Source organism: Felis catus, chromosome A1, assembly GCF_018350175.1.
Source record: "Felis catus isolate Fca126 chromosome A1, F.catus_Fca126_mat1.0, whole genome shotgun sequence".
NCBI lineage: Eukaryota > Metazoa > Chordata > Mammalia > Carnivora > Felidae > Felis > Felis catus.
The window spans coordinates 89,429,146-89,453,056 of NC_058368.1; the positions used below are offsets into that span (position 1 = coordinate 89,429,146).

The 23,911-nt window shown below is 47.9% G+C and overlaps 1 protein-coding gene across 8 annotated transcripts; it reads right to left on the minus strand.

Moving 5' to 3' along the window:
- Positions 1 to 1,466: 1,466 nt before the first annotated feature.
- Positions 1,467 to 20,454, minus strand: LOC101094232 (H-2 class I histocompatibility antigen, Q10 alpha chain-like). 8 transcript variants are annotated; one of them, XR_006597484.1, is made up of 11 exons: positions 15,848 to 17,679; positions 15,432 to 15,539; positions 9,983 to 10,243; positions 8,598 to 8,873; positions 6,547 to 6,822; positions 6,323 to 6,433; positions 5,947 to 5,979; positions 4,066 to 5,686; positions 3,529 to 3,699; positions 2,313 to 2,455; positions 1,467 to 2,190 (listed from the first exon to the last, which is right to left on the minus strand). XR_006597484.1 is itself a non-coding variant. In XM_023253928.2 (8 exons), exons 1-8 carry the CDS (start codon positions 18,720 to 18,722, stop codon positions 5,622 to 5,624), a joined length of 1,179 nt encoding a protein of 392 aa, XP_023109696.1. In that variant the 5' UTR covers positions 18,723 to 20,454; the 3' UTR covers positions 3,715 to 5,621. The 8 variants fall into 8 exon arrangements, 5 of the variants coding, with proteins under 5 accessions (XP_023109696.1, XP_044912992.1, XP_044912984.1 ...); XR_006597480.1 differs by lacking the exon at positions 3,529 to 3,699; XM_023253928.2 differs by lacking the exons at positions 1,467 to 2,190; positions 2,313 to 2,455; positions 3,529 to 3,699; positions 15,848 to 17,679 and adding an exon at positions 18,674 to 20,454 and having other exon boundaries at positions 3,715 to 5,686.
- Between the last annotated feature and the right edge of the window lie 3,457 nt (positions 20,455 to 23,911).

The window sequence follows — 23,911 nt, forward strand, 5'->3', positions numbered from 1 at the left end:
CCTTGCTGGCACCTCCCCAGAGCAGACCAGGTCAGCTAGCATGAGGTACCAGTCCTCAGGCAGCACACAAAGTTAGGGATCTCAGGAGCAGCCTGTTGTCATTATCAGGGATTTAGGGGACACCTCAAGCTCAACGTGTCCCCCAACTCATTTCTTTCAAAGGGCATTCTTTTCACCTCACCACCTCCTTTCTTTTTTTTTTTTTTTTTTTTTAACATTTATTTATTTTTGAGACAGAGAGAGACAGAGCATGAAAGGGGGAGGGTCAGAGAGAGGGAGACACAGAATCTGAAAGAGGCTCCAGGCTCTGAGCTGTCAGCACAGAGCCTGACGCGGGTCTCGAACTCACGGACCGCGAGATCATGACCTGAGCCGGCTGCTTAACCGACTGAGCCACCCAGGCGCCCCTCACCACCTCCTTTCCAGCTAGCCTTTAGAGTTGAAGATGATGAGTGCCAGGCACCCCATTTCCTGATGGGGACAGATGCTGGATGAAAGACATATGATCCAGGACAGTTCCCCTGTGTCTTCTCCTCTGGTGTCTTGGTGGGGAAGATCAGGGAGCCTGTGCGGGTAAGAATCCACCCTCCCAACCCCCCAAGCCCCATCTGATTCATGGTCAGGTCTAACTTGGAGCCTGCAATATTCTCCCTGCTCCCAACATTCTCAGACACTCCCTAGCTCCCTCCCGCTGGCTGTTTCTTCCCAGGCAAATGTCTCAGGAGGTGGTTGCAAGGACAGATTTTGCCTTCTGAGCTTAGTACTCTGTGAAGGGAAAATGAGTTTTGGCACAGCCTTCATCTTCCTTAACTCAGGCTCAGCTTCTCCTCCATTGTCACTGCAATGCTTTGGCTCTCTGTATCTCTCCCTGTCCTGGATTTGCTCTAGCATGTGGCTCCGTCAATGTGGCCAAGAAGCAGGCCTAGAGAAACCTGAGGGTCAGCCTTTTGGCATAGGGCAGACTGGCAGACTGACTCCCTTTTCCCTAGCTGTTTGTCTTGAGGTGAAGCTGTGTGATTCCATTCTGGAACTTACTATTCAGTTACGTGGCAGTCTAGGGGCAAGGCTAAAGAGACACAAATGAAACAGCCTGTGTCTTCAATCCTCTTCTGTTTACATTGGTCTGTGAGCTTCTTCAGGAAGTTAGGGGATTAAAAAAAAAAAAAAAAAAAAGACTCGTCCAGGACTGGGCCTTCCTCCTGGTCTTTGTTGCTGGCCAGGCCCTGACTGCCTGGACACACCCGAGAGACATGTGCTGTGGGCATCATGGAACCTCAGAGCAGGGATGGCTAGGAGGGCTTCTGGGAGCATGACCTGAGCACAAGTCTCAGAGAATTCCTGGAGGCTGTGGGGAGAGTAGGTGTGGCATTCTAGGATTGGAACAGTGCAGTTACTTACAGGACTGAGGCTGCAATGGGGATAGCCTGTAAGGAAGCCTTAGTATTTGGTGGACATAGAAGCTAATATTCATCGAATACTCATAATTTATTATATATTAATCAATGCATTCATTCATTCGACACATCATCACAAAGCACAATTCCAGGCCACACTGAATTCTGCCCTAAATATGGTGGTCTGGAAAATGTCATGGTTTGGGACTAGAGTCCAGAGGGTTAGCAGGTAAGATCTGTGTCAGTGGAGGGGTATCTCAGTGCAGCCTGAAGACTAGAGAAGTCTGATGTAGCATTCCTCCCGTGGGGAAGATGTCTTGGCCTCTGTGAGTGAGGGAATGGCCTGTGGATGGAGATCCCATGGTTCTGACCCAAGGTCAGGCCAGTCTAGGCTGAGAGAGAGAAGCAGTTCTCAGGAGCAGCTAGTGGAAGTATTGCCCTGCTGGGTGAGAAGGTTGCTTTTCCTGTGGGTCTGTGATTTTTTGCAAAGCTGTCTTCTTGTCCTTGCCAGATTTGTAGGCCCCTTTACTGCTTCCAAGTGTGCTTAGAACCCTCCTCACTTGCCCTCCTGCCTCTGTCTACTCCTAAGACTGTGGTAGTAATCAGGGGGCACCCAGGGGAACACTTGGGGCTCAGATGAACTCCCTCTGTGTTTGCCTTCTGTCCTCTCACGAGCTTCTCTCCAGGCAGGAGTGGCTGAGGAAAGAACCAGGGACGTAGGCAGGCAGGGCATCTAGGCTGGTCCTGCTGGGTCCAGAGCCCCTGTCTTTTGGTTGAGATCACTGACCAGCCATTGCTAAGCAGAGAAACAAAAATGGGAGAGGGAGCAAGGCCTGGGTTAAGCGAGACCACCCTATTTTCTGGGCCTGTTCATCCCTCTGTGGAATTAGACTCGGGACTCCCAGGTTCACCTCCTACCTGGCCATGAGGCGCTGGTGCATGTTCCTTTGTCTCAGGTTTTGCAGGTGCACTGGACTTAAACCAATATATGCTTGGGATGTGGGTGGAAGAGAAAGAGAGATGTGCACTGGAGAGAGCTGACATCCTGGACAGGAAGGACTCTAACATGAGAAGCAGAGAGAGGTGGCATGATCATGGGGTTTGTGGGGGAGAGTGTGTCAAATTATCAGGGGCTTGTAGGGTGCTATATGGGGTTCCTTTAGGTCTAAAATTTATTTTATGGTTCCATGGGCAAAACACTGAACTAGTCTGTAAAGGAAATATGATTGAAACAAAATAAAGCTGAAGGATGCTCAGTTGCCAAGATCTCATAATCCAGTTATAGAGCAGATACTTCATGAAGGTCAGAATGGTGGTGCCCTTGGCAACAAGAAGATCAGATTCTTTCAGGGGTGTGAACTAGAAGTTATTGGGTTAGTAGGACTCAGGAAAGGGGAGAACAGCCCCCCCCTCCATGTTAGGGGGCAGTGTAGTGGCCACCCCTCTCCTCAAGATATTTTTGTCTACCAGGCCCTGTCCCCAGAGTCCCAGGTTCCCATGCAGTTGTCAGGTTCCCAACTACCGGGAAGGTCAGGTAGGTGGAGGTTGAGGAAAGCCATCAGGAAAAGGAAGTGAGGTGAAAAAAAGGAATGGCTATCTAGGGCAGATACAGACAGCATAGCCCAAGCCCTCAGGCATTTCTAAACCAAGTAGCCAATGAGGCCACTCTGGTAAGTGGTGACCCTACCCTTTGGGTTGTGGCAGGTGGCTGGGGCTCTGCTGCCATCCTGTAGGCACCGTTCTGAAACTGTATCAGTCCATGGCCTTTCTGCCCTCTCTCCTCATCAGAGAGATGGTCCTACAATCCTGCAGCCCAAGAAGTTCTCAGAGTTCTGCACATAGAGATGCGCAGAACTGAACAGGAAATTCTAGCCCATTCTGCCCAAGGCTCACACTTATAGAAGCCAGTGTCAGTGAGATGAGTACCTCGTCTAAGGCTCCCTGAATTTACAAAACCTCTGTATCAAAGAAGCCACACAAACTGCTGGTCTAAGGCCTATGCTTTACTAGGCAGGACCAATGCTGGAGGATGGGGTGGGTAAAGTTAGCTGTGGGTGAAGGAGCCTGATGTCTTTGGGGGTAGGGGGACAGAAATGTGACATAGCTATACTAATTCAAAGTGAGACTGACTGACCAGAGCCTCCTCCCATCTGCTTCTCCACAAATACACTGGGCCCTCATGCTCCTCAGGGATGGAGTTTTGACCTTTGCTCTGGAGATCCTAAGCACATCTTCAAAGGACAGCACAGGCACTTGTGCCTTCCATTGGTGTGGGCCAGACCCACCTTGTGCCTCAACATTTTCACTGTACAGACAAGTGTAAAAATAAAATATTTATTATCACAAAATCTTATTAATACAGGTCCACAGCCCTTACCTGAAACCCTGGGGGCCAGATGTATTTAAGAATTTAGAATTCTTTGGGCTTTAGAAAATGCCAAAGTACAGATGCTGAATGTTACATAACATCTCCAGAGTTTGTCTGGGGCACCACTCCATAATCAAATATATCAATATATCTGTGGAAAATTGTGAAAAGGCACACTGGCCTACAAATAGCCTCACTTCACTTCAGGTTGGGTTTTGATGCCAAAATAAGGAAGGAACTTCTGGTTTTGGGTTAGGGTTTTCACAACTGCAGATAAGGGATTGCAGATTTGTGCTTACGTACCCATTTACAGAATGGCACAGATGTCATTGAGGTTTTTGGTGCAGTAGTGAAGTGCCCAGACTGCAGCCACAGACTTCCTGGTTTCATGTCCTGGCTCTGGCACAAACCAGCCATACGACCTTGGGCTTCAATGTCTTCACCTGTAGCACAGGATTATTAATTCTCCCACACAGGCGTGTTATGAGGATCACACAGTTTAGTACATGTAAAAGTGCTCAGAACCAGCACAGCATGGATCCTGATGGCAGCACTAAGACAGGCAGACAGACATTAGAGACACATTTTCAGTGCAATCACATAGTTGCAAGCTCACTGCCGAGGTTCTTCAGGCCACCAGGGCAGGCTGAATCTGTCTAGTATCACAAATCTTTCACATCCTTCAGCTTGGGGCCTCCCAGGGCTGCAGACATGAAGGTTTCAGAAATCCCCACAAGAGGCTTAGTCATGCCTTGGGGCTCTACAGAGAGGCAGAGGGTGCCCTGTGAAGGGCACAACCTTGTGTCCTTTATGCCAGTGGAGTGGTCCCTCTGCTGTGGCTCTGGAGTCCTCTCCCTTTGCACATCTGCTGGCTGGCCATGAGACTTGAACTGCTCTCTCAATAAACAAAAATGTGTGCTCCCCAGGAGATTCTTATTTACAAAGGAGACGTAGGGTTTCTGCTATACTGAAATTCAGAGAAGGAGAGGCTGGACCTTCCCAGACACATCCTTAACAAGAATTCTTAACAAGCATTTCCACAGGACATAGTGAAACTTCTCTTCCCCTTATTGTAAAAGTAACATGTACTTATTGTAAAAATTCAAACCATTCAAGAGGACAGGATGGAAAATACTGACTGTATTGTTTTCCATCCTTCAGCTGCCCTGGGCTAACAGGTCCCTGAGCACCTGTCCCTTGAACTTCTCATACACACAAAGTCACCCCCTGCTACACACCCCCCCCATACACCGTCACTCCCTACACACCCTCACACACATCATGGACCCCCTTGTCCTCACACACCCACCCTCACCCTGCAGGAACCACATATCCTCACACCCCCCAACACTCCAATCTTTATAAAAGAAAATATACATACACACAAGAACACATTTATAAAAGGAGGTAGGCATTTGGCCATGCTGCCCCCATAACTCCTTGACTGTTCTGGTTCTTCCTTAACTTCCCATAGCTGTGGTTTCCATGTTGGGGAAGTGGAGGTGAGAATACCATCACCGAACTCACAGAGTACCTGAGAGGCTCAGGTGGGATTTACACTTTACATGAAATTATCGTGCAAATTGTCAAGTGTGAACCGATCTGAGGAATTATTACTGCCCTCCTTCCCACGCCCCCAAACTGGAGACAATTAGACTTTTAAAAGGACTTCAGGAAGATGGCAAATCTATCTTAGTGGCCCAGACTGCTTGTGATGAGGCTGACGGAGCTGAGGAGGGCTCAGTTTTGAGGTGGGGTGGGCCCTTCACAGTTGGATCACCACTGCCAGCCAGCTAGCACACTGGATGCCCCCAAACCCTCTATAAAACACCTCCTTGATCTGTGACAGTGAACTTGTGTCAGCAGAGCAGCTGAGCAGCCTCCACGCTCATTGGGTTTTGGGAATTATGAGGCTCCTCTCCACCTGCAGGGAGAAAGTAGGGAGGTGATCCAGACTGCTCCCCAGCCCTCTCCCAAACTCAGCAGTGGCTCAATGGAGTGCTCCCTGCCCCCTCCACCTGGCTCCCAGATGGTGGGAGGGAGCAGAGGGTGAGGGATGAGGCCATGCTGGAGACTGAAAGCTTCCACCCACCACCCTGCCTCCATTTTTGGTTTTCAGGCATCTTAGCCATGCTTGGGAGCACCTGGGGCTTCCTCTCCCCAACCCACCCATCCCACAATCACCTGGGGCTTGTTTGCAAGATTCCTTATTCCTGGCTATGGGAAAAAGAACACAAAAGGAGAGACTAGGTGGGTGGTAGGCAGAGGTGGGGGTCCCAGGTACCCACCTTCCACTCCCTCTCCCCCTCTCGGGTCTTTTGAAGGTCAATCCTAGTGGTCTTCCCTGGCTGTGTGATCCACAGTGTCTTTAGGGCAATGTATGGCTATTGGGTGTGGGTACTTGGGCTTTTCCACAGATGGGGACAGGTGTTCAATAGTAGTTGCTTCTTCCCAAGAGAGAACAGTTCTGGTGGAAGGGATGGGAGCAGAGCATTCCTCCCTATAGGGTTGAGCTGGCTGTGAGGACCCTCCACCACTTTTTTTTTTCTTCCCTACCTACCTTGAGAGTACTGCTTGATGAAAGTCAAAACTCCAGCCACCAGCAAGAAAGTGATGGTGAAGATGATGGAGATAACCTTGGCACTGGTTATCCACTGATGAGAGGGTGCTTCTAAGGACGGCAGAGAAAAGGGGGCACCAGCCCCATGCCATGGGACTGTCTCTGGGTTCCCTGGGACCCTCCCCTGCTCCTCCCCATCCCCTCTACCAAGCCCATCTCCTCACCCCAGGCCACAGTGAGTGTATGGTTCAAGCTGGAGTGCTGCACATGGCAAATGTACCCATTCTCCATCCTGGCTGGCACCCGCACGGCCGCCCATGTCTGGTAGGTACCGTCTCCACCGGGGCGTGTCTCCACATACTCGGTCTCTTGAACCAGTTCCTCCTCCCCCAGCCACCAGCTCAATGAGATGTCCCGTGGGTAGAAGCCCCGGGCCCAGCATCTCAGTGTGATGCTCCCATCCTCAGCTGTGTGTCTTGTCACTTGCACTTTGGGCGGCTCTGCAGAGAGAGGTTGAGGGAGGAAGGCTGGTGAGAAGCTGCTCTCTGCTCATTCCTCATGCCTGATCCTGGGCTGCTCTAGCATTTTCCAGGGTGGAGGACACCCCTTCTACCCACAGAAACCCTGTGGCTTTCTCAGAGACTTTACATACTTCCTCCATGACTTCTTGCACATGATAGGTGTCTAACAAGAAGTGAAAGCAAGAATGATGGTCCTTCCCTCACTTTGGAAGGAGGTGGTCATGTGTGTAGCTCTGGAGCCAGACAGCCTGGAATTGAAGCCCAGCCTGACTCCTGTCCACAATCCTCCAGTCTCTCAGGGCCGGATAGGGATTCTTTGTTTTTTCCTCTCAGGATTGTTCCAAATGACATAATCCGTGAGTGATGGTTCATTTTATGTGTCAACTTTACTGGACCACACTGTGCCTAGGCATTTGCTCAAGCATTACTCTGGGTGAGATTCACATCTGCATCAGTAGACTCAGTAAAGCAGATTGCTGTCCCCAATGTGAGTGGACTCCATCCAATCACTTGAAGATCTGAACAGGGCAAAAAGTCTGAGTAAGAAGAAATACCTTCAGCTGGGGCATCAGTCTTTTCCTGACTATAGTTTCAAACTGAAACATTGGCTCCCTTAGGTCTCCAGGTTTGCCAACTGCAGATCTTGGAACTCCCGAGCTTCCACAATCACATGGGCGGATTCCTTAAATATGTCCCTTTCTCTTTCTCTCTCTCTAAACACATCCTGTTGGTTCTGTTTCTGTGGAGATTCCTGATGAATTCATCAGGTGATATGTGTGTAGAACATCCCCCTGCTGCTGGATGAGAGCTCAACACTCATTTAAAACACCAATATGGTGCTTCTTGGAGGCAGGGGCTATTGTTACCATCCCTGTAATACTAATGAGGAAACTCAGGCACAGAAAGGGCAAGTAACTTGCCCAAGGTCACACAGCTAGCCAGTCCTGGAGCCAGGACGTGGATCTGCAGGCTAGGCTCCAGTACCTGAGCCCTGACCACCGCCCCACCCACACACACTCTACTCTCATAATCACATCTTCTCTTGATGTTATTTTCCCTGCCTTACCTTCAAGGAATGTCCTCCCCATTGCCTCAGCTGATTCACATCCCACCAGTCCATCACCGAACATCCATGTTGTGTTGAGTGTTCTGACCAGCCCTACCCACTAGTAGCCAGTGAGGCCTCTGCCTCAGCACCCCCATGCACCCACCTTCCCTAGGGTCCATCCTAGTCCTTGTATCTCCAGCCCTGCTGGCTGGAGTCAAGAATTTAGGATGCACCTGGAGTCTGAGGAGCATGTTTAGCATGAGGGGTGTGGGGACAAAGAGCCTCAGCTTCCCTGGCAGTCCCCAGTAGTCCAGGGACTGGCCTAGTGATGGATGCTATCCCCTGGGGCCTGAGGTCCATTTCCCAAAGAGAACCACAGGATGTTAAACGCGCAAAGGACTTTATGAGCCAACTAGTTTAACCTACTTATTCTATAGATGAATAAAATGAGGCCCAGAGTCAGAGCCTCATTCACCAAGACCATATCATGGGGCATGAACTCCCCATTCTACCTCACCTGGAATGAGGGCCCAAGGTCCAAGCTTCTGTGCTGCCCTACTTGAGGAAGCTGTTGGCTAGTCAGCCTTCTTTCTGGGGCCAATTGGGCTTGTCTGAGCCAGGGAAACACAGCCTATCTCCTCACCCCGCCAAGATCCTCGAGAACGGGAGTGTGGGCCCCTCTGTGTTGCCACAGGCTGCACCTTACCTTTCCGGGTGAGGCTCTGGCTGCCCAGCTCCAGGTACCTGTGCAGGGAAGTGAGGCAGAGGCCCTCCAGGTAGGCCTTGTCGTATTCGGCATAGCAGCGCTCTGTTTCCCACCAACGCTTGGTCTGCACAGCCACAGGCTTGGCTGACACCCAGCTCAGAGTCTCCAGGTCCAGTGACAGGTGGTCCTGGCCATCAAAGCCAAACTGCCAGAAGCTGCTGGTACAGCCGTCTTCCCGGATCTCACAGCCGAACGTTCGCTGAGTGCTGTGTGTGCCTGTGCATGTGGGCAAGCAGGCTGCGGTTTGCCTGGGCTATAGGTCGTATCCCTGAGGCTGGGGAGAAGCCCACCACCCATGGGTGCCTCTGAAGGATGGGAGGGGGTCAGAGTGGTGCCATTTACAAAAAATGCTCCCTGGTTAATTTTCATGAGCAGGCCAGGGCTGAGAAACCCGTTGGGCTTCTCACGTGAGAACACTTGCATACATAACTACAGGCATTGTTATTAGGAGGAAAACTCTGCTACTTATGGAAGTAAGATGTCCTTAAAATACACTCGTGGTAAGATGAAATCACACCCCAATTTCAGAGATGTGAAAGAGATGTTAAAATGTGAACCTGGCTGCTGCCACAGCACCTGGGGGCTGGTCATGCTTATTATTCTGGGGCCCCTGGGCTAATGTATAGCTTGTCCCAGCCTTGGGCTTTTAAATCTACTCCCTCTGAGGCATCTGGGACCTGAGGCTTCAGTTTGGGTTTCCAGGGACAGGATGGGAAAGGGCTGAGAACAAGTGCCCCACAAGCACACATGCAGCATTAGCAGCAGCCATCAGTAGGCATGAGCTAGCCTTTGCTGAGATAAGGAAGCAGAAGCCTGAGAGAATGCTATACCTAACACTGGGTAGAGCAGGGGTTTTTAACTAGGTTCTCTTTCCCACCCTGAGCTGTCTGCCTAGTTCAAGTTCATTTGGCTTCCCTCCCTGCATGGCAGAGTTGGTGTCTGAGAGCCTGGTGGGTGGGTGTGATTTAAGTGTTTGGTGAGGATGAGGGATGAGGTAGGGAAAAGCCTCTGCCTCTGCCAGTCTGCTGAGGTCTGGAACCATGGGTAGCTGAAGGGGAGGTGTTGTGAGTCCCTAACTTCTGTGGATGCTTGCTGTGCTAGCCCAATGGGCTGGCCACTGGAGCCACAACTTATTCTGAAGGCCCCTATGGCCCCTGCTTGGTCCTTGTGGTGGGAAAGCTATGCATCAGGAGCATGCCTTGTACCCTCTTATGGGCTCAGTGGAGTGACCTCTGTTCCCAACTGGAAGGGCATGGCTGCCCAGAGGGTCAGCATGCAAAGTATGAAGGAAGGAGGATGTGGGGTGGCAGGAGCCTCTGACGCACCACTGCTCTGGTTGTGGTAGCCCATCACAGTCCATGTCTCCACCTGCTGCACCTTTGCCCAGGCTCTCTGCTTCTGGGTCTCTGTTTCCCAGTACTGGGTGTCCACAGCTGCCATCCACGGGGCCTGGGGCTTGGCTCTGTCCACACGACTGTCATAATGGATGAAAGGCTGGTCGTCCACGTAGCCTACAGCCAGAAACTGAGGAAGGTCCGGGCCTGGCTCTGATAGGGCCAGGTAGTGGTAGTGGAGAGAGTGTGTCCCTGTGAAGATATGAAACAATAAGGCTCCTATGCACTGCCAGGATCTGCACCACAGGTTGGGTGACTGATGGGATTGGCGGTGGAAACCTATCCAGAGTATTTGCTTATCAGTAAGAGCAAGAACTGAGAATTTCAGTTAAGAAAATAAGTGTATCCAAATAGTTCAAATAAAGAATCAATCAATCAGGCAAGCAAGCAAGCACTGAGGCCAAAGTTTATTTGCTCAGGCTTGTGGACTTTATTTTTAGGAAGTTTCTCAGCTCCTGACTCAGGCTTACTTGCTCATGCTTTACACTCATCTCTGTAAGTATGATTACTGTTTTTCCGTCTCACAATAAAAAAGGTATCATTAAAAAAAATTGATTGTTTTTAAGCTTAATTTACGTGAAGTTATTCATTCCCCAGAGATGCCTGATGAAGCTGAGCCATCACTCCTGGTTTGAACCATTGCTGCCAAGTTGGTGGCATCTTGACTGCACTCTCCACTTACTCCTGTTCCCGTAGCAGACAGTGCTAGTCATCTCTTCTCTTTATGTCCAAATGCTGCCCTAATATTTGTTCTCCACTATCTCCAGAAGCACCAACTCATCCATTCAACTTGATGCTGGAGATGAAATCTATTTAGCAGCCAGGCCTGACTCAAGCTACGAAAACAAATGCTGTATCTTTAAAAAAAAAAACCTCAGTCCACCTTTCTCAGAGATTCACCCAGGGCTTACTCCCTTAATTTTTTAAAAGGTCTTGCTCAGGAGGCGCCTAGGTGGCTCAGTCGTTTAAGCATCCGACATCAGCTCAGGTCATGATCTCATGGTCCGTGAATTCGAGCTCCGTGTCAGGCTCTGTGCTGACAGCTCAGAGCCTGGAGCCTGCTTCAGATTCTGTGTCTCCCTCTCTCTCTCTGCCCCTCCCCCATTTGTGCTCTGTCTCTCTGTCTCAAAAATAAATAAACATTAAAAAAAAAAAACAACAGGTTTTGTTCAAATGCTGCTTTCCCAGTAAAGCCTTCCTTGCCCACTCTGTTAAATACTTACAACCCCAGCACTCCCAACAGTGTTTTTCTCTAGGGCATTATTACCACCTCCTAGAGAACATGCACTTTTTCTGTTTATCTTGTTCATAGTCTGTCTCTCCCCTGTAACATCCATTCCCCAAGGCCAGAGATTACTGTAAGGATCATTCTCCTGGGGCACCTGGGCTGCTCAGTCGGTTAAGCATCCTACTCCTGATTTTGGCTCAGGTCATGATCTCATGGGTTCATGGGATTGAGCCCTGTGTTGGGCTCTGCACTGACAGCATGGAGTCCACTTAGGATTCTCTCTCCCTCTCTCTCTGCCTCTCGCTTGTGCTCTCTCTTTCAAAATAAAAAAAAAGGGGGCGCCTGGGTGGCGCAGTCGGTTAAGCATCCAACTTCAGCCAGGTCACGATCTCGCGGTCCGTGAGTTCGAGCCCCGCGTCAGGCTCTGGGCTGATGGCTCAGAGCCTGGAGCCTGTTTCCGATGCTGTGTCTCCCTCTCTCTCTGCCCCTCCCCCGTTCATGCTCTGTTTCTCTCTGTCCCAAAAATAAATAAAAAACGTTGAAAAAAAAAATTAAAAAAAAAATAATAATTAAAAAAAAAAAAAAAGGATCATCCTTCTTTCCCAGCCTGCAACAGCTGCTGGCACACAACAGGTGGTTAACATTTGAATATTCAGATATGAAGGGATGAGTCAAATGCATCCCCATCCTCACAACTCCTTCTGCTATTTTATAACCACATCAAACTCTGCCCAGGCGCTTTGTACCTGCAGTTCCTGCTGCTCCCTCTCTTCTCTCGGCCAATGTCTCCTCAGCCCTCAGGTTTGAAGGTCAGCATCCCTTCCTCCAGGAACCCCTTCTGATTCCACCCAGACATCCCTCAGGGGTCTCTGGGCTCCCTATGAAACTGTGGGCTTCATGAAGGCGGGCAATACATCTGACTGTGCCACTAGTGTTTCCACGGGTCTTGGAAGAACACCATGCTTGGCATACAGTGGACACTTCCAGCGTTTACTGAGTTGGACAAAAAACAAGAACATGAAGGGCAATGATGATGATCAGAGCTGTCAGTTTTGGACAGTGACCACTGTGTGCCCTACACCAGTCTAACTGCTTTTCATTCACCATCTCAGCTGATCCTTAGGATAAACCCGAGAAGTTGATGTGATTGGCCCTGTTTCTCAGATGAGGGAACTGAAGCCCAGGGGAGAGCAAGTACAGCACCCAAAGTCGTAACTAGAAAGGGAAGAGCCCAGATTCTCTCCCCAGAGCCTGCTTTTTCTTTCTTTCTTTTAAATGTTTATTTTTGAGAGAGAGAGAGAGAGAGAGAGAGAGAGAGAGAGTGAGAGCAGGGAGGGGCAGAGAAAGATGGAGACACAAGCCGAAGCAGGCTCCAAGCTCTGAATTGTCAGCACAGAGCCTGATGTAGGGCTCGAACTCATGAACTGTGACATCATGACATAAGCCGAAGTTGGATGCTTAACCGAATGAGCCACCCAGGTGCCCCAAGCCTGCTTTTTCTAAGCTTAGGAAGAATACAGAGGAGCCCTCTTCTCACACTGATGAAACCTCCTTATGGGAGGTGAGAGGGATCAACGTTGAAAGTGTTTGAGTGAAGAACTGATACCAGGTCTGGACTGGTGTGGGCCTCCTGGGAAATGACTGAGTCTCAGGGTGTTGTTTCCTTGCAAACCACTGAGTTAAGATTAGTGGGATGCTCCTGGGCTGGGAGCTGTAAACAGGCATGCAGGCCTTGAAAGGAAGAGAGGTTGTGGCTTCTCTATGTTAAGGTGACCCACCTTCTCCTTGGCTGTGATCTGCAGAAGCTCTGCTTGTTTGTGGGGTGACGGAGGGCAAAGAGCCTGTGCCCTTGGGTAGCTGCTGGGCCTCCTGAGTGGTGGGGAAGCCATGCATGTTGTAGTTTCTGTCCTGCCTCCTCCACAACTAAGGGAACACAGTATGGTAGCTGAATCATGCCCCCCACTCCCACAAGATATCCCTAGAACCTATGAATGTTACCTTATATAGTAACAGGGATTTTGTAGGTGTGATTAAATTAAGGATCTTGAGCTTAATGATGATTGTAAAAAAAGATAATAAAAAAGGTTAAAAAATAAAATAAATAAAAAATAAAAAGAAATAAAAAATTAAGGATCTTGAGATGGGGAGATTATCCAGGATTATCTAGGCAGGCCATAAATGTGTTGTTATGAAACGGAGACAGAGGAAGATTCCATGACTATCAGAGAAGATAATGTGAAGATGGAACAGAGAAAGAGGCAGGAAGGTGCCATGAGCCAAGGAATGCAGCTCTAGAAGCTGGAAAAAGCAAAGAAATGGATTCTTCCTGAGAGCCTTTGTAGGGAGCTTTCCTGTGGTACCTTAGTTTTAGCCCAGTGAAGCTCATTTTGGACTTCTGACCTTCAGAAATCTAAGAAAATAAATGTATGTTGTCTTAAGCTACCAAGTTGTGGTCCCCCCCCTTTTATTTTAAATTTTGTTTTAATGTTTATTTATTATTTTTGTGAGAGAGACAGAGTGCGAGTGGGGGATGGGCAGAGAGAGAGGGAGACACAGAATCTGAAGCAGGCTCCAGGCTCTGAGCTGTCAGCACAGAGCCGGACGCAGGGCTCGAACCCATGAACAGTGAGATCATGACCTGAGCCCAAGTCAGACGCTTAACCAACTGAGTCATCCAGGCACCCCGTGGTCCCCTTGTTATAGCAGCTATAGAAAACAAATACATATAACATGAGACTAAAGTCTGTTGTGTCTTGTGAGTTTGGTGAGCAGTTCAAACCCATGAGCTCTGGAGGTTCTGCTGCCCTGAAAAGGAGAGAAAGATGCACAGTCTGGGAAGAGAGATGTCCTCTGAAAGCTGTGCCAGTCTTTAAGCTGCCACTAAGACTGAGGCCTGGGGAACGCAGAGTGAGGGTGCAGGGACCCTGGTATTCCCACCACTGAAGGAAAGAGGCCGCACAGGTGCTGACATGCTCTTTCCTAGGTGTGGGAAGGTGGGAAAGAACAAGAGATCCAAGTTCAGGCCTGCAGGAAAGACACCAACACACATCTGGTTGTTTCGTTGGGGCAAGTGCACAATTTGCTTCCTAGGTAACATTTCTATTTATTAATATTAGCTGCTCAGTAGCCAGTTACTTTAGTTTAAAAAATGAGGGGAAGTCTATCAATGTATTATTTTTTAAAATCACAAAATAGTTATAAAGCACTTAGGTGCTGGGCCCTGTCCCGAGCACTTTACAAAATTTTGGCTCCATTAACCCTCATGACAATTTTATCGGGCAGGTATTGTGCCACTACTGTTCCTGTCTATGGGGAAACTGAGCCCCAAAGAGGCAAAGTCAACTGCCAAGCTCACACCAGTAGCAAAAAGCAGGGCCAGACTGCATTATTCAGATTCTCAAGGTGTCCCCTGGCCTGCACCTGCCCTTTAGTGAACACATTATAAAGACTAACAGTGTGTGGCTGGCTGGGGGCACAAAAGTGGCCACATGCCCACTGCTACCTCAGGCTCTGTGTCATCATCCACCCCTTCCCTCACTGCTGATTCCTGGTTACTGGGCCACATTACCCACCCCTCCCACCCCCCACACACAAAAGGGGCAGTCCTGCCCTCTTATGCACAGCCTCCCTTTTTCTCTGACTATGGTGGGGAATGAGGTACCCTACCCCTTTCCTGCCCCAATCTCTGTAGACGTTTTTGTATCTGCCCCACCTCCCTACAATCCATGTGGATTACAACTCTCTAGCTGTGTGACCTTATTTCACAGCTTCCGGCTTTGGTTTCTTCCTCTGTGACCTGCTCCACTGGAGCATTTGGTGAGGTAAATAAACACAAAGAAGTATAGGCATGGAGGAAGGGTTCTGTGGACATCATTTTCTTCGCCTTAGTTCTTTCCTATCTGGTAGGGAGAGGTGGGCATGGGAAAAAGAGAGCTGGAGTACGGGGGGGATGAGGGTGGGGAAAGATACCTAAGCGAAGCCCCCCTGGGGTACCTTCCAGACGGTATGGCCTCTGTGTCCCCTACCTAAGCAAAGACAGTCTACCAGGGTCCCAGACTGTACATGCCCTTCTGTAAGCTTGGGGGGTGTGGGGGGGGAGCTCCTGGTCTCTGCCATCTTGCCTTCTTTTTCATCATTTGGGCAGAGCCTTACCTCCAGGCCATGGCTTGTTTTCTAACTTCAGGTCAGCCAGTTCTGCCATCACCACCTTTGCTAAGGAAGCTGGGCCATCAGCTACCACAGGCAGCCCCCAGGGACTCTCTGCATGGGGGAGAAGGAAAAGGGAAATATGAATCTCAAGGCATAAACATCCTACACATCCTTGTCTCTGCTTGGAGAGATGGTATGAAATGACAAAGAGAGGCACATTGGAAGGGAAGAGGGACATTGGAGCCTTGCCTCAGGAATGACCAGAAACTTCCTTAGCATGCAAGTATAAAACCAAAAGGGCTGAGTTCTGGGTCTTGGTGCCAGAGCTTTATAAGGATTAATTCATGACATTTTTACTGCATTTTTGCGAGGTAGGCTGTTCCCACTTAAGAGGGAAGCCAGGGCTGGGTTGCTCATACCTCTGCCAGAGGTTTTCCAACCAGCTGCCCCTGTACCTCCTGGCAGCTTTGACAATTCTGCTACGGACACACATTTGGTTGGTTTGGAGGGAAGAGGAGAGGACATTAGCAGGCACTGAAACCTCCCAGGTAATGCTCATGTGCTGCCAGGTGAAGAGCCCATGCCCTCTTGGCTCTGCCTGGCCCTGCCCAGCTTTGTACACTTGCTCACCTGGGCCAGTCCTGACCTCTCCCCTTGTGACATTACTCATTTGGCAAACATCTGTTGAGCCCCTACTACTATGAGCTAGGCACTGAGCTAGGTGGGGGTGTGTGTGGGGACAGAGAGAAACCAAGACAGACATGGGCCCAAGGAAGCTCAGGTCTGACAAGGAGGTGGCAATTGAACAATTAAATAAGTAGGTCCAATAAGGTGAGCAGGGCTGATGAGCGTTGTGGTGCAGGAAGTACCAGGCTCCAGAAACACCCTGGGGTGGGAATGTGCTGGGGTCAGGGGCCTTATAGGCTGAAACATGGAGGGGATCTCACCAGCTGTGAGTTACCAGGCAGTGGAGTTGGTGAGGAGGAAAGAACATTCTAGGCTAGTGAATCTAGTGTGGTTCCAGGACCAGCTGTATCAACATCACCTAGGAATTTTCTAGAAATGCAAATTTGCAGGACCCAACCTAGCCCTACTGAATCAAAAGCTCTGGGGGTGGGGTCCAGCTTTCTTTAGTTCAACAAGTCCTCTAAGGTTTGGGCCACTCCAAACTTCCCTGCTGCAGCACTCATGATAACTGCCCCATGAAAGCCACTTCCTCATTCCCTAGCTTCTAAAGGGAAAGACTGGCATCCAGGAGTGTTGTGAGCAGGCAGCCAAAAACCTCTGGCTACCTCCCCTCTGTGTGCCATCTCCCTCCTACAGTTTGGTAAACCCCGGGGTTATCCTCCACTCCTTTCCTCCTCTTTGGTTTGGAGTCCTGTCTCCCTAAGTCAATCCCGGCCATTCCCTACAAAGGCTACAGGGCCTTTGTGCCCACACTCATGACCATTCCTGCCACGCAGAACTAGAATCACCCATATGCCCCTGTATCACACCTGAGGACTTGGGGGTGCTGTAAGTAGAATCTCTAGAGGCTGTATGTAACTTGAAAACCAAGACTGGTTATACAATCTTGGCCCAGAGACACAGTGGCCCATGCCCTTGGGGTCACTATTCCAAGGACCAAACTCTTCCCCAATCTTCTTCCCAGACATCCAAGCTGATTCTCCTTCAAGTGTTTTCCATGTGGGGAGCTGAGGGCTGAATCCTTCTGTAGATGCATCCTGTTGAGTTTGGGAGCCTCAACTTGGAGGGAAAAAAATAACCTCTTTATTTTCACTAACCTCTGGCTGAAATTTAGCTTTTCTCTCATGATGAATGAAGGCAACAAAGCTCAGCAGGATTAGCAGGGTCTGTGCTTTGTTCTCAGACAGAAGCCACAGGTGTTTTTGAATCACAATCCAGTTGTTGCAGACACCTGGAAATATGCTTTAATCTCACTACTTACAAATTCTGGGAATTGTTGCTATTCAGTGCGTTATTAAACGTGTTAACTTAGAAGCATACATTCTACATCTCACACATTTATATTTCTATTTAAAAGATTTTAATAGCTTTGTAGAAACAATCAGATTCCTTTGTAACCTTATATATTTCATTTTATGTATTGAAAACATTCTGGGACCGGGTCTAAGGCATAGAAAAGGTTAAGAATTCCGACTTTTGGGGCTCCTGGGTGGCGCAGTCGGTTAAGTGTTGGACTTAAAAGCTCAGGTCATGATCTCACGGTTCCTGGGTTCCAGCCCTGCATCAGGCTCTATGTTGACTGCTCAGAGCCTGGAGCCCACCGCAGCTTCTGTGTCTCCCCCTCTCTCTCTGCCCCTTCCCCGCTCATGGTCTCTCTCTCCTTCAAAAATAACATTAAAAAAAAAAAAAAAAAAAAAATCCGACTTTTGATCCTGCCACCTAGCGTCCTGAGCCGTACATTAAATCTGTAAACAGTAAATTGAGAAGTGTTCTGTGAGTTGAAATGGCTTCTTGTATGTGAAGTACTTAAAATAGAGCCTGGCGTAAGGGTGACCAGCTATTGTTACTTCTATGATGGTGGACATTTCCCCGCCTGTGCTAATAAATGTTCGGGTATACATGCGGCCCGGATGGGCAGTGCCCTATGGGAGCCGGGGGCGGGGTGGGGGAGTCCAGGATGATGTCAGGCCCAGCTACCAATGCTGGAAGAATTAAAATTGGGAAAGAATGGAAATTCCTGACCAGGTCAGAGAAATCTTCCTCACCCAACAACCCACGCCAGGGGATGCTCGGGTAACCCAACAGAGCCTCGCTAAGGCTCCAGGGAGACTACCGCGAAGGGCGGGCGCCTGCCCCAGCTAGATAGCAGGGGAAGTGCCAGCCGCTCTCACATTCCTGACTCCACAAGGGCTTCACCAGGGCCTTGTTGGAGGACCTGGCCCCAGAAACCGAGTGGCGTCCAACAGATGTGCCCAAGGGCACCCCCAAGAAGGTATGGCATCGGCTGCGTCCCAGGCCGGGGTCACCGCCAACACCCCACGTCCCGCCGGTTTCCCGTATACTCTAATCCATATCCCGGTGTAACCGTGGGAGCCAGCAAACAGGAGCTCTAACGCAGGGCCTAGCGTCTCCTACAATCCTGGGTCGGCTCTCCCACCATCCTCGTTCCCCACACCCGGAAGTGGCCTATCTCTCCCTGCCTCCCCCAGCCCCACCCGCGCTCTGCTGGGCAACGATTGGGGTTCTGCCCCTGGCCCCCAGACTCTCCGCCCAGTCACCTGCCGTGAGCTCCCGCAGTAGCGACAGCAGTTGCAGCAGCAGCAGCATTGTCCGCGGCGGCGTCCAGACGTGCGCGCTCCCGACGACCGCCAGCCGGTGTCCGCCAGCCTTGCGCGCGTCCCTAGGGCGTCGATTTCCCCGGAGTCGGTCTTCAGCTGTGGGGTCGGTGGTCTGGCGCCAACCGCGGAGAGCGAGAGAGCTCAGCTTTGGGAAGGCAGCGCATCAGCGACCTCAGCCCGCCTCGCTCAGCTGGAGTTCCAGCCCGGCCCCTTCAGCCTCGGGCTCCGGCTCCCAAGGCCATTGTCACAGCTTCCCCCACTCCCCCGCGTTGTCCCCCACAGCTCCTCGACGGTCCCCTTTATATATACATAGGAAAACCAATCGTGTTGGTAATTGGCCAGTGAGGATCACCTGGTTTCAAGGGTGTTTAAAGGTCAGAGGACTTCTGCCACTCCTGCTACACCGTGTGCCCATAGTAACCTGAAAGTGGAACTGGGGGTGCAGCACCTGCAGCATCAGGAGGATGTGTCCAGACGTGCAGAGAAGCATGGCTCTGATCACTTCCAACTGGAGGACAGCAGTACAGCATCAGCAACAGCCTGGACATGAGGGTACCCTGGCTGGAAGTTCTGGAGAGGGGAGAGACAGGCAGTCTGGCCTCCTCAGACTCTTGCCTGCCCTGTTCTGCAATCCCACATCTCTCCCTCTTCTTTCTTCTCTTTCTCTTCCTTCACTTTCCACCCTGGGCTCTACAGAGAGGTTCCTACAGGCCTGCGTGTGTCACTAGGCAGGTATATCTCAGCTCCTCCTTGGATACAGTCTCCACTGTCGCTCACTTCTAGTAGCTGAGTCTGGTGTCTGGAGACTCCTACCAGGTCATGTCTCCATGTACTCTGTATCTTGGGTCATCTCTTTCCTGTCTAGTAGTCATCCAAGCATGGTATCTTGAGGGAAGGAGCCAAGAGCTCAGGCTTTAAAATGGTTTCTTCTACATCTTGGTGAGTGTGTGCATATATGCATGGTCACCTATGCTGATGGAGAACTGGAGTGGAGCAGAAGAAATGAAGTTAAGGTGAGGCAGAGACTGGAGGGGCTACCCTGGAGCTTTACTCCTCACTCCCATAAACTGGAAAATGGGGGGCTGGATTAGGAGAAACCACTTCCAGAGCTAGACTATTTTCTGAGTTCCTGACCCCTATTAAGGCTGTGGCCCACATGCCAGGTTAAAGGAGGAGTGAGGAGTTAGAGCTGGCTGCTCAAATAACCAACATCATTCATTACAGCTTCAGTATAGTTGGAAACAAACCCAAAGTACATCTGTGGAGGCTGGCTGCATATGTAATGACACATTATGGATGTAGGTACAGTATTTGTCATGAAACAATGAGAATGCTCTATGTATGGACATGGAAAGATCTCCATCAATTGTGAGAGTGAGTGTCTGTTATGTTACTTCTTCGGGCAAAAATAAGAATTCCTATTTATTTTCTTATATATGCATAGGGGAATTATATAAAATATTTGGACAAGAAATTAAAGCCAACATACAAAGAAGACTTATACCATATTCACAGATCAGAAGCTTCACTAGCTGTCAGTTCTCCTCAAGTATTCTTTTAAAAATATGTCCTCTAATTTTATTTTTTTGCTCTTTTAAATTTGAGTATAATCAGACAATGCTTTTTAGTTTCAGAGGTACAACATAGTGATTTGACAAGTTTATATATTATGCTGTATTCCCAAGTCCCCACACATTGCTATTACAATATCACTGCATTTATTCCTTATGCTGTGCCTTTTATTCCTGCAACTCATTCATTTTATAACTAGAAGTCTGTATCTCCCTCTCCCCTTCACCCATTTTGTTCAACCTCCTACCCCCCGTCCCTCTGGTAACCATCAGTTTGTTTATGTATTTATAGGTTTGATTCTACTTTTTATCTGTTTATTCATCTTTATTTTTTAATTCTTTTTTTTTTTTTTTTTTGGAAAGAGAGAACGAGTGCATGAGTTAGGAAGAAGGGCACAATGTTATGCAACCTCTATTTAGTTCTAAACAATTTCACCGGAAATGTTCCAAAACATTTCCATCACCTGAAAAGGAAACCCTGTACCCAGTTGCAACTGTTAAACATTTGCTCCTACTTTCTGCCTCCCCTTGACACTGGTGACCACTTGTATTTTTTCCTGTGACTGCTTTAACAGAGGACCACAATTTGGGTGTCTTAAAACATGAGGAATTTATCCTCTCACAGTCCTGAAGGCCAGAAGTCTGAAATCAAAGTGTTGGCAGAGCCATGATCCTTCTAAAGGCTCTAGGGGAGAATCTTTCCTTGCCTCTCCCAGCTTCCTTGGTTTATGGCAGCCTCATTCCAATCTTTGCTTTACCTCTGTCTTCATGTGGCTACCTTCCCTCTGTGTCTCTTCTCTTTTTATAAAGATACCCATTACTGAATTAGGGCCCACTCTAGTTCAGTACATCAGCAAAGACCCAATCTCCAAATAAAGTTACATTCACAGGCACTGGGGCTTAGGGCTTCAGCATATCTATTTGGGAACACTATTCAACCCATTCTACCACCAATATGAATTCTGTCTGTGGATTTACCTATTTGGGGTATGAGATTTCTGCACCCTACAGGCTAATTATAAAGTTACCACTCATCCTGGAATGAAAAGCCACTGTACTTTGAGCTCCTAGTTTGCTCCAATGGACTTTGCTTTTATAACAGCTCCTCCCACCTTCCCCTTTTTCTCTGTAAAAGAGCAGCCCTCTCCTTTGTTCTCCAGACTTGCCTATGGTTTTGCCATAGCTTGCTTGTCCTAAATTGTTATTCTTTGCTATTCCCCAATAACCCATTTTTTGCTGATAAAATAACTGACAGTTTTATCTTTAAGGATAACAGCTCTTTACTAAGTCAAGTCCCATTCCTGTTCCATCCCCTCATTCTACTCTCCTCCCACACAATAGCATTTGTCTGCTTTGACATGTATCATTAAATTCATTTGTATCTTTGATAAGTCTGTGTTGCAGTTTATATTTTTATTTTATTTTATTTTAAATGTGTATTTATTTGAATATATTTTTATTTTATTTTATTTTAAATGTTTATTTATTTGAAAGAGAGAGAGAGAGAGAGAGAGAGAGAGAGAGAGAGAGAGAGGAGAATCCCAAGCAAGCTCCACACTATACAGAGCCTAACTCAGGGCTCTACCCCACCAACCATGAGATCATGATCTGAGCTGAAATCGAGTCTGATGCTTAACTGAGCCCCCCAAGTGCCCCATGTTTTTATTTTAAATTTACACAACTAGTATTTTTCTCTGGAACAGGTTCTTTTTTTACTTTTTCTCTTATAATCTGTACATGTCCATTTTGCCATGAGGACAGTGGGAACAGAGAGTTACAAAATTGAGTTATAATTGCAAGGGGGTCCCGAAATGGAGCTGGGAGGTCATTGGAAACACAGAGCTTATGTACATCCACACCCTGATGGAAACTGAACTCTCACACTTGGGCCTTAACCACTTAACCATATCCTGGAACATTTCTATGTATTAGATAGCTTAAACTTTGTCAGCATCAATCATAATTCTTTCAAAAACAGTTTATACAACCTTGCAGTTTGGGCCTTTATAACCCCTAATTTCTTCCCCAAATTGGAACATGCATTCAATTCCTCTTGAATCTGTGTCTCCTGGAATTGCAACTCCTAAGACCCCCAAAAAAGTGCATTGTTAGTTCTTACAGCCTCAATCTGAAATTTGTTAACAATTGATACCTACATGGTATTCCACTGTGGTTCTCCCTGCATCATCTCCCCTCACACATGGCCTCCTCACTTTTCTCATCTTTGATAGGCATAGATGAGTGCCCCACTTTTGTTTTAATTTCCATTTTTCCTCATGACACTTGATTTTGAGAAATCTTTCATATATCTGTTGGCCTTTTAAGTTTCTCCTTGTGTGAATTGCCTCTTCATAGTCTTTATTTTTCCATAGTACTTCCTGTTCATTTTTCCTCCAGTTGTAGAATATATTCTGGCCATTGGCAGTTGTTTTAAATATCTTTTTCTCATCTGTCCTCTTCTGTGTGTATATGGTGACTGTCATTAAGGAGGAAACTTGAGTTTTGGTGTCATCAAAGCTAACAATTTTCTTCTTATGTTTTTGCTTTAGGGATTAAAAAATATCATCTATTTTATTATTAATTTTTAATAAAACTTTACTTTGACATAACTGTAGATTCATTTTTTGTGCTTTTAATTTTAGCTATTCTGACAGGTGTGTGGCAATATCTCATAGTAGTTTTGATTTACATTTCTCTGATGTGGAGTGATGTTGAGCATCTTTTCATGTATCTGTTGGCCATCTGTAATGCCTTCTTTGGAAAAATGTCTATTCAAGTCCTATACTCAGTTTTTATTAAAAAATTTTTTAAATTATTTTTTTCTTTTTCAAATTTTTGTTTATATTCTAGTTAGTTAACATATAGTGTAATATTGATTTTAGGACTAGAGTTTAGTGATTCATCACTTACATATAGCACCCAGTGGTCATCAAAGTGCCCTCCTTAATACCCATCGCCTATCTAGACCATCCCCCATCCACCTCCCTTCATCAACCCTCAGTTTTTTTCTCTATTGTTAAAAGTCTCATGGTTTGTTTCCTTCTCTCTTGTTTTTCCTTTCCATACGGTTTGTCTGTTTTGTATTTTAAATTCCACATAGAGTGAAATCATATGGTATTTGTCTTTCTCTGACTGACTTATTTTGCTTAGCATAATACACTCTAGTTCCATCCATGTTGTTGCAAATGTCAATATTTAATTCTTTTTGATGGCTGAGTTATATTCCATTGTATATATACTGCATCTTCTCTATCCATTCATTGGTTGATGGACATTTGGACTCTTTTCAGCAATAGCTTGGCTATTGTTGATAATTCTGCTATAAAGATTGGGGTCCACGTAACCCATTGAATCTGTATTTTCGTATACTTTGGGTAAATATGTAATAGTTCCTATGCAGTCCTTTTCTCCATAACTTATTTATTTTATAACTAGAAGTTTGTACCTCTTACCCCCTTCACCTATTTCACCTGTTGCCACCTCCCCTCTGGCAATCACCAGTTTGTTCTCTGTATTTGCATCCAGCTGCATGGTATGCTCATCTCTGCACTGTCTTAAGAGAGAGAGAGATAGGTTGCCCTGGTGCTCAGTTTTTGTGTTTGGGTCC

Coding starts and splice junctions, on each gene's coding strand:
- LOC101094232 (XM_045057049.1), bottom strand. CDS start 15,953: ATGTCCTCTCCTCTTCCCTCCAAACCAACCAAATGTGTGTCCGTAGCA. Junction 6,823..8,597: donor CCAGAGCCTCACCCGGAAAG/GTAAGGTGCAGC, acceptor CTCTCTCTGCAG/AGCCGCCCAAAGTGCAAGTG. Junction 6,434..6,546: donor TACACTCACTGTGGCCTGGG/GTGAGGAGATGG, acceptor TGCCGTCCTTAG/AAGCACCCTCTCATCAGTGG.